A 16,015-nucleotide genomic window follows, 5' to 3' on the forward strand; every position below is an offset into this window, starting at 1 on the left:
ACACATATTTACAGTATCAACATTGACATGTGCCATGTATTATAATACTTGGTGGCCTACAAAATAAAGGAAGCAAGGCATTACATATTGTGATGTGCCTTTCATACTATGATGTGCCTTTGTGTAATGGGAATATCTCAAATGAATAAAGTTAATTTTACACAGTGCTGAGCATATTTCTATGTTTTCCTTTTATGCTGGCTAATACACAAGATTCCCAGTGTTCTACTTCAGACACACATTTGTGTCTGGGTTGATGGTCACTAGACCTGATACAGAATGTTATGGATTATTCTCATATCTGTAGATAGTGGTTGACTCCAGACTGGAGGTACACGGACAGAGGACACGGACTGTCATCGTATTCTGTGACACTGTGATCCCGTAGAAGCTGATTCTGTGACTTCCTACAAGCCTCTCAGTGGGTTTTGACGGAACATTGGTGCTGTGAGATTAGAATATGCCCTCTGCTTCTGTTCTGGAGGAGTTGTGTTAAACCAGATTGATTTTGATTCACTTCATGTGTGACTGCTTTTCTTTTTTTATTCCCCTTGAAAATCCCTACTACACTTTGACTGAATACTATGTGTGTGTTGATGCATGTAAAGCATGTACACGACTACACTTGGCAATTGATATGAGGCGTAAACCACAGGAGGTTGGTGGCACCTTAATTGGGGAGGATGGCTGGAGTGGAATGGTATCAAATGCATCAAAGACATGGCTTCCATTCGCTACATTCCATCCATTAATGTGAGCCATCCTCCCCTCAGCAGCCTCCACTGATGTAAACATTAATTGTGTGTGACTATGAGGCAGAGTGACAGGCAGAGGGGGGTAACAGATATGGGGAATGAAGCAGCAAATGGTAAATAGTATCACCACCGCATTATAGAGAAGGGAAAGTGGAGCTGTATTCTCTCAGCTTGTTTGGACCCTCGCTGCAAAAAAATAAATCGATAGCCAACAGCAAGCCTTGTATCCAGGGTGAAATGGGAATCCATCATGTTTAGTCTGTGACTTGCTTTGCCAACCCTTTGAAATGCCACACCCTTCTCTGTGTGACACACACACACACACACACACAATCTGTGCCAAAGATGCTCTTCTCCATTCCTAAGGACGTGGATGTTTCCACAGTGATTGTGCAGTCTGAGGGACAACATGATGATGATGTCCAACAGAGGCTTGGGGAGGGCAGCCCAGCAGGGAGTTAGGATGTTAACCTCTAGAACGCTCCTGCTGCTACTTTCTCACATATCTCTTTCCTCTTTTCACCCACACCTTCATCCCGCTCTTCCCTCTCTTCTTTCTCACCTATCTCTTTCCTCTTTTCACCCACACCTTCATCCCGCTCTCCCTCTCTTCTTTCTCACCTATCTTTTCCTCTTTTCACCCACACCTTCATCCTGCTCTCCCTCTCTTCTTTCTCACCTATCTCTTTCCTCTTTTCACCCACACCTTCATCCTGCTCTCCCTCTCTCCCTCTCACCTATCTCTTTCCTCTTTTCACCCACACCTTCATCCCGCTCTCCCTCTCTTCTCTTTTCACCATCTATCTCTTTCCTCTTTTCACCTACACCTTCATCCCGCTCTTCCTCTCTTCTCTTTCTCACCCACACCTTCATCCTGCTCTCTTTCCTCTTTCTCACCCACACCTTCATCCTGCTCTCCCTCTCTTCTTCTCACCTATCTCTTTCCTCTTTTCACCCACACCTTCATCCCGCTCTCCCTCTCTCCCTCTCACCTATCTCTTTCCTCTTTTCACCCACACCTTCATCCTGCTCTCCCTCTCTCCCTCTCACCTATCTCTTTCCTCTTTTCACCCACACCTTCATCCTGCTCTCCCTCTCTCCCTCTCACCTATCTCTTTCCTCTTTTCACCCACACCTTCATCCTGCTCTCCCTCTCTTCTTTCTCACCTATCTCTTTCCTCTTTTCACCCACACCTTCATCCTGCTCTCCCTCTCTCCCTCTCACCTATCTCTTTCCTCTTTTCACCCACACCTTCATCCTGCTCTCCCTCTCTTCTTTCTCACCTATCTCTTTCCTCTTTTCACCCACACCTTCATCCTGCTCTCCCTCTCTTCTTTCTCACCTATCTCTTTCCTCTTTTCACCCACACCTTCATCCTGCTCTCCCTCTCTTCTTTCTCACCTATCTACATCCCCTCTCCCTCTCTTCCCTGTCAGCTGTGTTCTGCGCTAACGCTTGTTGCTGCAGAGTCAGTGAGGTGGCAATGTGCCGCATGACTCAGAGGAATTTGGAGATCAAATCAAATTGTATTTGTCACATGAGCCGAATATAACAGGTGTAGACCTTACAGTGCAATGCTTACTTACAAGCCCTTGTAAGTAACCAGCAATGCAGATTTAAGAAAAATAGTTGTTAAGTAAAAAATAGATACATTTTAAAAAATGACAAAAAAAATGAATAATAGTAATTAAAGCATTAAAATAACAATAGCGAGGCTATATACAGAGTCAATGTGGAGACTATATACAGAGTCAATGTGGAGACTATATACAGAGTCAATGTGGAGACAATATACAGAGTCAATGTGGAGACTATATACAGAGTCAATGTGGAGACTATATACAGTCAATGTGGAGACTATATACAGAGTCAATGTGGAGACTATATACAGAGTCAATGAGACTCAATGTGGAGACTATATACAGAGTCAATGTGGAGACTATATACAGAGTCAATGTGGAGACTATATACAGAGTCAATGTGGAGACTATATACAGAGTCAATGTGGAGACTATATACAGAGTCAATGTGGAGACTATATACAGAGTCAATGTGGAGACTATATACAGAGTCAATGTGGAGACTATATACAGAGTCAATAGACTATATACAGAGTCAATGTGAGACTATATACAATGAGTCAAGTCAATGTGGAGACTATATACAGAGTCAATGTGGAGACTATATACAGAGTCAATGTGGAGACTATATACAGAGTCAATGTGGAGACTATATACAGAGTCAATGTGTCAGAGTCAATGTGGAGACTATATACAGAGTCAATGTGGAGACAGAGTCAATGTGGAGACTATATACAGAGTCAATGTGGAGACTATATAGTCAATGAGACTATATACAATGTGGAGACTATATACAGAGTCAATGTGGAGGCTATATACAGAGTCAATGTGGAGACTATATACAGAGTCAATGTGGAGACTATATACAGAGTCAATGTGGAGACTATATACAGAGTCAATGTGGAGACTATATACAGAGTCAATGTGGAGACTATATACAGAGTCAATGTGGAGACTATATACAGAGTCAATGTGGAGACTATATACAGAGTCAATGTGGAGACTATATACAGAGTCAATGTGGAGACTCAATGTGGAGAGAGTCAATAGACTATATACAGAGTCAATGTGGAGACTATATACAGAGTCAATGTGGAGACTATATACAGAGTCAATGTGGAGACTATATACAGAGTCAATGTGGAGACTATATACAGAGTCAATGTGGAGACTATATACAGAGTCAATGTGGAGACTATATACAGAGTCAATGTGGAGACTATATACAGAGTCAATGTGGATGAGTCAATGTGGAGACTATATACAGAGTCAATGTGGAGAGACTCATATACAGAGTCAATGTGGAGACTATATACAGAGTCAATGTGGAGACTATATACAGAGTCAATGTGGAGACTATATACAGAGTCAATGTGGAGACTATATACAGAGTCAATGTGGAGACTATATACAGAGTCAATGTGGAGACTATATACAGAGTCAATGTGGAGACTATATACAGAGTCAATGTGGAGACTATATACAGAGTCAATGTGGAGACTATATACAGAGTCAATGTGGTATATACAGAGTCAATGTGGAGACTATATACAGAGTCAATGTGGAGACTATATACAGAGTCAATGTGGAGACTATATACAGAGTCAATGTGGAGACTATACAGAGTCAATGTGGAGACTATATACAGAGTCAATGTGGAGACTATATACAGAGTCAATGTGGAGACTATATACAGAGTCAATGTGGAGACTATATACAGAGTCAATGTGGAGACTATATACAGAGTCAATGTGGAGACTATATACAGAGTCAATGTGGAGGCTATATACAGGGGGTACCGGTACAGTGTCAATGTGGAGGCTATATACAGGGGGTACCGGTAAAGAGTCAATGTGGAGGCTGTATACAGGGGGTACCGGTACAGAGTCAATGTGGAGGCTATATACAGGGAGTACCGGTACAGAGTCAATGTGGAGGCTATATACAGGGGGTACCGGTAAAGAGTCAACGTGGAGGCTATATACAGGGAGTACTGGTACAGAGTCAATGTGGAGGCTATATACAGGGGGTACCGGTACAGAGTCAATGTGGAGGCTATTTACAGGGGGTACCGGTATTTGGTCAATGTGGAGGCTATATACAGGGGGTACCGGTACAGAGTCAATGTGGAGGCTATATACAGGGGGTACCGGTACAGAGTCAATGTGGAGGCTATTTACAGGGGGTACTGGTACAGAGTCAATGTGGAGGCTATATACAGGGGGTACCGGTACAGAGTCAACGTGGAGGCTATTTACAGGGGGTACTGGTACAGAGTCATTGTGGAGGCTATATACAGGGGGTATCGGAACAGAGTCAATGTGGAGGCTATATACAGGGGGTACCGGTACAGAGTCATTGTGGAGGCTATATACAGGGGGTATTGGAACAGAGTCATTGTGGAGGCTATATACAGGGGGTATCGGAACAGAGTCAATGTGGAGGCTATATACAGGGGGTACCGGTACAGAGTCAATGTGCAGGGGCACATGTTAGTTGAGGTAATTGAGGTAATATGTCCATGTAGGTAGGGGTAAAGTGACGATGCATAGATAATAAACAGAGAGTAGCAGCAACGTAAAAGAGGGAGGGGGTGGGACAATGCAAATAGTCTGGGTAGCCATTTGATTAGCTGTTCAGGGGCCTTACGGCTTGGGAGTAGAAGCTGTGAAGGAGCCTTTTGGTTGGGCTAGAGTTAGTACAGGACACCACCCTGAGACGTGTGTGTGTGTGTGTGTGTGTGTGTGTGTGTGTGTGTGTGTGTGTGTGTGTGTGTGTGTGTGTGTGTGTGTGTGTGTGTGTGTGTGTGTGTGTGTGTGTGTGTGTGTGTGTGTGTGTGTGTGTGTGTGTGTGTGTGTGTGTGTGTGTGTGTGTGTGGGTGCGCTTGTACACTTACATGTGTTAAAATGTGTGTGTGAATGTGTGACAGTTTGATCAAGTGTGTATGGATTTCTACTAGAGTGGGGAGTGTGCTCTGTAGATGACTGTGCATATGAGTTTATCGAATGTTCAGGTGTATATCGGCATGTGTGAGAGACTAGAGGCTGTGTGTTGGTTTGTGAGTCTTCTAAGATTCACCTCAGTTCCCTGGATAAGTATGACTCAGAGCCTGGTGGAATGTAGTCTTCCTCCAAGGAATGTGTTGTCTCAGAACATCAGATGAGACAGCCATTTTCAAATGAAACCTAATTGAATGTCCAACTCGGCGTAGTACACAAGCACATCCACATCAGTCTCTTTCCATCACTGTCTGTACGTGACTCACACACACTGAAGGAGATCTAAATGACCTTTAAACACAACTTCATACATTCACACACACACACACACACACACACACACACACACACACACACACACACACACACACACACACACACACACACACACACACACACACACACACACACACACACACACACACACACACACACACACACACACACACACACACACACACACACACACACACACACACACAGTGTATGTGTAAACCTGTCTATGGTAAAGCCCACAGCATGCAGTGTTAAGGAAAAGGAGCAGAGCTATTCAGGGGTTCATGTGGATACAGAAGGTGATGTAATAACCTGGGGATTAATGTTACTGTAGATTATCATCAGTACTCATGGTTAACCTTCTGTTCAACCCCTCCTATTACACTAAATATTACACTAGATGTGGGGGAGTTATTCAATAGAAAGTGGATCATTTAACTGTGTGAGCCTGGTAGAAAAGTAATATGAACTTTGATAAAAATCTCATTTTGGTGCCATTTCATCCCCTTGTCCTCTTTGAAAAGCTACACAGAATGACAGCCCTGTGGTAATTGCAGTCCAAAGGGATAAAAACCTGAACTCTGAAATGATGAAAATAAAGGGATAGAGAACCACAGTAAAAAGGTTTAGTGAAGTGGATGAAATGAGAGTTTCAGAGTTTTAACTCTTTAAATAAAACATGTGAGTGAGTATAGGGAGGCTCTGAGGCGGTGGTTCATTGAAACGGAGGTAGTGAAACTGAAACAGTAGAGCTACTGTCACTAGACAACCTTTTACATAACAACACACATTGTCTTTTCCCTGTGAGCAAAGTACAGCACAGGACAGTGAAACAGTAGAGCTACCGTCACTGCATAACAACACACATTGTCTTTTCCCTCTGAGCAAAGCACAGCACAGGACAGGACAGCACAGCACAGCACAGGACAGCACAGCACAGGACAGGACAGCACAGCACAGGACAGGACAGGACAGCAAAGCACAGCACAGGACAGGACAGGACAGGACAGCACAGGACAGGACAGGACAGGACAGCAAAGCACAGCACAGGACAGGACAGGACAGCACAGCACAGCACAGCACAGCACAGCACAGCACAGCACAGCACAGGACAGGACAGGACAGGACAGGACAGCACAGCACAGCACAGCACAGCACAGCACAGCACAGCACAGCACAGCACAGCACAGGACAGGACAGCACAGCACAGCACAGCACAGCACAGCACAGCACAGCACAGGACAGCACAGGACAGTGAAACAGTAGAGCTACTGTCACTACATAACAACACACATTGTCTTTTCCCTGTGAGCAAAGCACAGCACAGGACAGCACAGGACAGCACAGGACAGCACAGGACAGGACAGCACAGCACAGGACAGTACAGCACAGCACAGGACAGGACAGGACAGCACAGCACAGGACAGCACAGGACAGGACAGGACAGGACAGGACAGCACAGCACAGCACAGCACAGCACAGCACAGCACAGCACAGCACAGCACAGCACAGGACAGGACAGGAAAGCACAGGAAAGCACAGGACAGGACAGGACAGGACAGCACAGCACAGGACAGGACAGCACAGCACAGCACAGCACAGGACAGGACAGCACAGCACAGCACAGGACAGGACAGGACAGCACAGGACAGGACAGCACAGGACAGGACAGGACAGCACAGCACAGGACAGGACAGGACAGGACAGCACAGGACAGCACAGACAGGACAGCACAGGACAGGACAGGACAGCACAGCACAGGACAGCACAGGACAGGACAGGACAGGACAGCACAGGACAGGACAGCACAGCACAGCACAGGACAGGACAGCACAGGACAGCACAGGACAGCACAGGACAGCACAGCACAGGACAGCACAGGACAGCACAGGACAGGACAGGACAGCACAGGACAGGACAGGACAGGACAGCACAGGACAGGACAGCACAGCACAGGACAGCACAGGACAGGACAGCACAGGACAGGACAGGACAGCACAGGACAGGACAAGACAGCACAGGACAGGACAGCATAGGACAGCACAGGACAGCACAGGACAGGACAGCACAGCACAGCACAGGACAGCACAGGACAGCACAGGACAGCACAGGACAGGACAGGACAGCACAGGACAGCACAGGACAGGACAGGACAGGACAGCACAGGACAGGACAGAGCAGCACAGGACAGGACAGGACAGCACAGCACAGCACAGCACAGCACAGCACAGCACAGCACAGCACAGCACAGGACAGCACAGGACAGGACAGCACAGGACAGGACAGGACAGGACAGCACAGGACAGGAGAGCACAGCACAGCACAGGACAGGACAGGACAGGACAGGACAGCACAGGACAGGACAGGACAGGACAAAGCATAGGACAGCACAGGACAGGACAGCAAAGCATAGCACAGCACAGCACAGCACAGCACAGGACAGCACAGGACAGTGAAACAGTAGAGCTACTGTCACTACATAACAACACACATTGTATTTTCCCTGTGAGCAAAGCACAGCACAGGACAGCACAGGACAGCACAGGACAGCACAGGACAGCACAGGACAGGACAGCACAGGACAGGACAGCACAGGACAGGACAGCACAGTACAGCACAGCACAGCACAGGACAGGACAGCACAGGACAGCACAGCACAGGACAGCACAGCACAGGACAGCACAGCACAGGACAGGACAGCACAGCACAGGACAGGACAGGACAGCACAGGACAGGACAGCACAGCACAGCACAGGACAGCACAGGACAGCACAGGACAGGACAGGACAGCACAGGACAGGACAGGACAGCACAGGACAGGACAGGACAGGACAGGACAGGACAGGACAGCACAGGACAGGACAGGACAGGACAGGACAGCACAGGACAGGACAGGACAGCACAGGACAGGACAGCAGAGGACAGGACAGGACAGCACAGCACAGCACAGGACAGGACAACACAGGACAGCACAGGACAGCACAGGACAGCACAGGACAGGACAGGACAGCACAGGACAGGACAGCACAGCACAGCACAGCACAGGACAGGACAGGACAGGACAGGACAGGACAGCACAGGACAGCACAGGACAGGACAGGACAGGACAGGACAGGACAGGACAGGACAGGACAGCACAGGACAGGACAGGACAGGACAGGACAGCACAGGACAGGACAGCATAGGACAGCACAGGACAGCACAGGACAGCACAGGACAGCACAGGACAGGACAGGACAGGACAGGACAGGACAGCACAGCACAGCACAGCACAGCACAGCACAGGACAGCACAGGACAGGACAGCACAGGACAGCACAGGACAGCACAGGACAGGACAGGACAGGACAGGACAGGACAGGACAGCACAGGACAGGACAGAGCAGCACAGGACAGGACAGGACAGGACAGCACAGCACAGCACAGGACAGCACAGGACAGGACAGCACAGGACAGGACAGCACAGGACAGCACAGCACAGGACAGGACAGGACAGGACAGGACAGCACAGGACAGCACAGGACAGGAGAGGACAGGACAGCACAGGACAGGAGAGAACAGCACAGGACAGGAGGGGACAGGACAGGACAGCACAGGAGAGGACAGGACAGGACAGCACAGCACAGGACAGCACAGCACAGCACAGGACAGGACAGGACAGCACAGCACAGGACAGGACAGGACAGCACAGGACAGGACAGGACAGCACAGGACAGGACAGGACAGGAGAGGACAGGACAAGACAGGACAGGACAGGAGAGGACAGGACAAGACAGGACAGTGAAACAGGCTCTGTAGAAAGACAGGAGCACCAAGATATCTGGAAATAGAAGTAAGACAAACGCTTTCTCATCTGACAATTGAAATGCTATAAAAACAGAATTTCCCACTTTGAAATGTGGGGTTATATTGCAGAAACGTAATAATTATAGATTTTTCAACACATTTTGAAATTCTAGATTGGTGGTTGTATTCTTTCTGTTGCAACCCAAATGCCAATACTGGTATTTTATGAAGTGTTTATTTACTGTGTGTGTGTGTGTGTGTGTGTGTGTGTGTGTGTGTGTGTGTGTGTGTGTGTGTGTGTGTGTGTGTGTGTGTGTGTGTGTGTGTGTGTGTGTGTGTGTGTGTGTGTGTGTGTGTGTGTGTGTGTGTGTGTGTGTGTGTGTGTGCGCGTGTGCGTGTGTTTATCCACGTATGTGTGCACGCATGTGTGTGTGTCTGTGTTATACAGCATTGTGCACAGCAGGGTGGGTCCATAAACAAAGTCACATAAGACATCCTCAGGAGAAGATGGATGGGCATGGTCACCCAGAATAGCCTGCTAGTCACTCACTGCTTCCTGAGGCGAGACGCACAGTGGCTAAATATGATTACCAGCACACAGCATAAATGCATCACAAAACACACATGCCAGACATGAACAAAAGGAGATCATGGATGCAGGAAGGGCTAGACAGTGACAACGAACACTCACTCTTATCTGTCTCATTTGCTCTCTCCCACTGTTTCTGTATGTGTGCGTACGTGTGTACTTACTCACTCACTCACTCACTTCACTTCACTTACTTACTCACTCACTCACTCACTCACTTACTTACTTCCTTCCTTCCTTACTTACTTACTTACTCACTCACTCACTCACTCACTCACTCACTCACTCACTCACTCACTCACTCACTCACTCACTCACTCACTCACTCACTCACTCACTCACTCACTCACTCACTCACCACCACTCACCACCACCACTCACTCACTCACTCACTCACTCACTTACTTACTTACTTACTTACTTACTTACTTACTTACTTACTTACTTACTTACTTACTTACTTACTTACTTACTTACTTACTTACTTACTTACGTGTGTGTGTGTGTGTTTTCCACCACAGAGCCCAATAAAGACATCCAGAAGTTGCTGAAGCCCTCCAGCTCAGGAGACCTTTCCAAGGAGTTGTACCATCACCCAGTGGGGGAAGAGGAGGGAGGGCTCCCAGGACACACCGCTGGCCTGCTGCACGTCACCGAGAGGAGACGTGAGTACCGGGGTAAGGGGAGCGATGGAGGAGTGGTGGATGGTGGATGGATGGATGGATGGAGGGTGGATTGGATGGATAGAAAAAAGGAGTGGGGGAGGATGGGGAGGATAGTAATTAAGGTCAATATAACAATATAATATGGCTAGTAAACCAACATTTTAAAAAACCTGTACGGTTCTACAAACCTTTAGATTGAGAAAAGTTATTTTTAGAACCAACCAAGGGTTGTAACAATAGCGGGACCCTTTTTATTGCTATATGGACACTTTAAAAAAAAGGTTTTATAAAGAACCATGAAAAAAGATTCTCTATACAGTAGCACCAAAAAAGGGCCTTTCTCAATCTCAAAGGTTCTTTGTAGAACCGTAGCATGGTTTTTATTCTGGTTTACTAGCCATTTTATATTGTTAAAATTCCATTGCAGTTATTATTGTGTTTTATTAACAAGTTAAATCAGGTGTGCCAGCTCTGGAATGGCTGTGGGTCCCTGAGGATATTATTGATAACTACTGACTTAGTCCATCATTCTGATTTGACCCATGGCCATATGTGATTCTGTCACAATAACACATCACTGGCCTTTGTCACTTATAATATGTGACAGCATGAGACAACAGATTACATCAACTGGAATTACACCCTCACTCACGGTTGCACAAAAAGAGCCTCGCCCCAAAATATTTGAATGAGCCGCCGCAGCTACATTTGAATTATCACTAAAGTAAAATAAAATTGAGCTGCAAAGAACCCTTGAAGGGCTCAAAGGGTTCTTTGGGTCAGGATTGTTCCATAAAGAACCATCCCCCTTCTCAAAGAACCCCGGAGAAACCTTCATTTTTGTGTGTGTAAGAGGTAGGTCATTTTTTTGTTAGGCGTTGGGGCACAGGTACACACTGTGGTCAGTTCGTCACTTCCTCTGGGGTTAAATTGGAATATATTGCACCCATCTGTCCAGTTCCCCTGACCTGACTTCCACCCTGTCCTGTACCCATCCCCACTTCCAATCCCCGCGCTAAAAGGCATCATTGTGTGTCTGTCCCCCTACAGAGGGAACCATGTGTCACTGTGCCTATCTGCACCAGGCCCAGGGCTGAGCCAGAGGCAGACAGACACAGAGACAGACACAAGCCTCAGAAGGAGGCCTTTATCTACATAACGACTAAACACCCATTCAGGGAGACGGCCACTACAGCCCAGTATCTGTGTCCTTCTGCCTTAATGAGACACCTGGGGCACAGTTACCCTACAGACAGAGAGGGAAGGAGGGTGAAATGTGGTACTCTGTCAAATCCCATGTGTGTTCCTTTACAAAAAACCTTGAGTTACATCATAAAACTAGTACATTTATTCGCTCCCCATGAATTGTGGGGAGCGAATAACAATTGGATAAAGTTGTTAATAGCCCTCTTGCTGAGTTTGGCTGGACCCAATGACTTTGTTACCTCTAGATAAGGCCAAGTCCAGTTTACTGGCCCTGAGCCAAGCATCTCACTGTGCACTATAACCAATCCTACTGAGACACAGTGGAAGTCCCGGTTAAAGCCTGAGTGTATGAGAGTGTTTGGGAATCATTACAGCCTCATTACAGGCTGTTGTTGAGACTGGCAGTTCTGTGCTCATCGTTTTGCTAAAGGGGGAGACCCTTACAACCATCTCTCTAGCTTACCCCGTCTCCCCTCTCGATCCTCATTATAGGCTGCTCTGGCTAGGCTAATGATCAGTGAGCCATGGGGAGGCTGGGGGGCCTTGGGGGGTGAGATACAGAGGCATTCTACTTTTTGATGGAGCCCATAGTCTCTCCACCACTCCCCTCAGCCAGGCTACTGCTATTGACAGCCATGCCTACCAGGCAATTATCTCAGTCTTCACTAAGGCAGATTAGCCCTCTTCTCCCTCATCTTTCTCTCCCCAGATTTGTTTTCCCAAACTCTTTCTTATCTCTCACTCTCTCTCAATTTTTCTTTCCAATTGAGTTTGTCCGTTCCTCTTTTCCATTAAATGTATACTCTTCCCTCTCCCCTTATCTTACATTCTATTACATTTTCAATATACAGTACATCCTGGCAGAAAGGAGAGACAGAGAGATCCCTGAGTACAACCACAGAGAGGACAGAGAGTGGAGGGGAGTGAGAGAAGGCAGAGACAGAGACAGAGAGATCCCTGAGTACAACCACAGAGAGGACAGAGAGTGGAGGGGAGTGAGAGAATGCAGAGACAGAGACAGAGAGATCCCTGAGTACAACCACAGAGAGGACAGAGAGTGGAGGGGAGTGAGAGAAGGCAGAGACAGAGACAGAGAGATCCCTGAGTACAACCACAGAGAGGACAGAGAGTGGAGGGGAGTGAGAGAAGGCAGAGACAGAGACAGAGAGATCCCTGAGTACAACCACAGAGAGGACAGAGAGTGGAGGGGAGTGAGAGAAGGCAGAGACAGAGACAGAGACAGAGACAGAGAGATCCCTGAGTACAACCACAGAGAGGACAGAGAGTGGACGGGAGTGAGAGAAGGCAGAGACAGAGACAGAGAGATCCCTGAGTACAACCACAGAGAGGACAGAGAGTGGAGGGGAGTGAGAGAATGCAGAGACAGAGACAGAGACAGAGAGATCCCTGAGTACAACCACAGAGAGGACAGAGAGTGGACGGGAGTGAGAGAATGCAGAGACAGAGACAGAGAGATCCCTGAGTACAACCACAGAGAGGACAGAGAGTGGACGGGAGTGAGAGAAGGCAGAGACAGAGACAGAGAGATCCCTGAGTACAACCACAGAGAGGACAGAGAGTGGAGGGGAGTGAGAGAAGGCAGAGACAGTACAACCACAGAGAGGACAGAGAGTGGAGGGGAGTGAGAGAATGCCAGAGACAGAGACAGAGAGATCCCTGAGTACAACCACAGAGAGGACAGAGAGTGGAGGGAGTGAGAGAATGCAGAGACAGAGACAGAGACAGAGAGATCCCTGAGTACAACCACAGAGAGGACAGAGAGTGGAGGGGAGTGAGAGAATGCAGAGACAGAGACAGAGACAGAGAGATCCCTGAGTACAACCACAGAGAGGACAGAGAGTGGAGGGGAGTGAGAGAATGCAGAGACAGAGACAGAGACAGAGAGATCCCTGAGTACAACCACAGAGAGGACAGAGAGTGGAGGGGAGGGGAGGCAGAGACAGAGACAGAGAGATCCCTGAGAGAAGGACAGAGAGTGGAGGGGAGTGAGAGAATGCAGAGACAGAGACAGAGACAGAGAGATCCCTGAGTACAACCACAGAGAGGACAGAGAGTGGACGGGAGTGAGAGAAGGCAGAGACAGAGACAGAGAGATCCCTGAGTACAACCAGAGAGGACAGAGAGGACAGAGAGTGGAGTGAGAGAGAGAAGGCAGAGACAGAGGCAGAGAGATCCCTGAGTACAACCACAGAGAGGACAGAGAGTGGAGGGGAGTGAGAGAAGGCAGAGACAGAGGCAGAGAGATCCCTGAGTACAACCACAGAGAGGACAGAGAGTGGAGGGGAGTGAGAGAAGGCAGAGACAGAGACAGAGAGATCCCTGAGTACAACCACAGAGAGGACAGAGAGTGGAGGGGAGTGAGAGAAGGCAGAGACAGAGGCAGAGAGATCCCTGAGTACAACCACAGAGAGGACAGAGAGAGGAGGGGAGTGAGAGAAGGCAGAGCGAAGAGAAGAAGGGAGAAGAACAATAACAAGGAAATACCTGAGGCTGCATTTAAGTAAGGGGCCAAAAGCCAGAGAAACAGCAAAAGTCATTTCTAAGTCCTCTTTTTTTTTTCTCATTTTCAATTTGTAACTGTCAGCCAAAAATAGCAGGACAAGAAGGACAAGTGGTTGGTTTGGGTGTGTGTGTGCTTCACAAGTGGGCTACCGCTTAGCATCCTTTAAACAGCTGCCATACTAGTCTACTGTATGACTGACACCTTTCCTTCTCAATGTGAATGTATTATGGGTCTAGTCCCACCAATGGGCTCCCAGAGAGACACTTAATGAGTTGAGAGAGAGCAACAACCGTTTCTCTCCATCTCTCTCACCAACCTTGCTGGGAGGAAAAATGTGTTACGGATCAATTATTCATGGTGAAATGTGGTTGGGAGAAGACAGGAAAGAAGAGAGGAGGGGTTAGAGGCGAGTAGAGGAGCGGTAGAGGAAAGAAATTAACGAAGGGGACTGGGATGACTAACTAGTTTAGAGAGAGACAGAAAAAGAGAGATAAAGTGGAGGTGGCATTTCTTTATAACCCCTTTCTGTCTTCATCTCCCCTCTCTCCCTCTCTCTCCTAACTCATTTGAACTACTTCTCTTCCCTCCCTCTTTCTCTCACTTTGTCTCCCTTCCTTTCTCCTGCTCTTGCTGGGAGATTCAAAGAGACAGACAGCCATGGACAAGCCTGGGGAGAACTCATCCAGTAGAAGCTATTCTCAAAGTCTGATTTTAGTCCCTCCCTCCCTCCCTCCCTCCCTCCCTCCCTCCCTCCCTCCCTCCCTCCCTCCCTCCCCCTCCCTCCCTCCCTCCCCCTCCCTCCCTACCACACACACACACACAAACATTGTACCCTACATTCCTCTTCCATATTCACACTTCCCCTCCATCCCTCAATATATTCTTAAACCAAAATAATTTTCTCAGTGAGGGGTTGCACCTGATATGCCCTGAGGGTGTGTCGGCTTAGAGTACTGATGAAGTAGAATATAGTATGGGGTTATTAGAGTACGACAGCACCCTCCATATAATAGATTTTGTAGACTTATTAAAATATGCATGGGCACATTTCATTATCCAGCTTGCTCAGAATCTAGTCTAATGGCTAGAATATAGCCAAAACCATACCACATACCAGGGCTTCATTCAGAATCAGAGCTGCTCTGCTGCTGTGGTGAGACTGCTGACAGCTGTGGACACAGGCTCTTTCATTTCCCCCATCAAAACCAATATGGGGCAGGTGTTGCTTCTTACAGGTCCGTTGCTATGGCTATCATGACCTTTTTAGCCTTGTGTTATCTCAGCCTCAGAGTCTGAGCGATGCTAATGCCATGCTGTTACACCTGACAGGCTTCGGTAATGCATTTTATTAAAGCCGTAACGTGGGTGAGCAGACCACCTTTATATCTGATCAGGTAGTTGAAGAACCTGGCCTGCACAGATCTAATGGCTCTGCTTAATACAGTCATGTCCAATTCAATTCCCTGTGTAGCGTGTTTGTGCTCGGCTACTCCAACCATTTCACACCATTCTATCTAATTGACCTTATAAGCCCATGTCATCCACGCTGGTAAATATTGCTACATTAATGCACGTCACAACCAGCTAAATAATAAAGATTGTTTACAGAGATGGGCTTTTTTTGATGCATCTGAA

General features: G+C 47.5%; 1 protein-coding gene across 2 annotated transcripts in view; it reads left to right on the plus strand.

The window, feature by feature from the left end:
- LOC124033694 (dysbindin domain-containing protein 1-like) overlaps positions 1-16,015 on the plus strand; it is a 40,926-nt gene that overhangs the window by 1,914 nt on the left and 22,997 nt on the right. The window contains exon 2 of one of the 2 annotated variants that reach the window (XM_046345880.1): positions 10,507-10,662. In XM_046345880.1, the coding sequence (XP_046201836.1) occupies positions 10,507-10,662 (156 nt within the window). The remainder of the gene's footprint in view (positions 1-10,506; positions 10,663-16,015) is intronic. The other variant, XM_046345881.1, reaches the window with a different exon arrangement.

This window comes from Oncorhynchus gorbuscha, linkage group LG04 (assembly GCF_021184085.1).
Source record: "Oncorhynchus gorbuscha isolate QuinsamMale2020 ecotype Even-year linkage group LG04, OgorEven_v1.0, whole genome shotgun sequence".
Classification (NCBI taxonomy): Eukaryota; Metazoa; Chordata; class Actinopteri; order Salmoniformes; family Salmonidae; genus Oncorhynchus; species Oncorhynchus gorbuscha.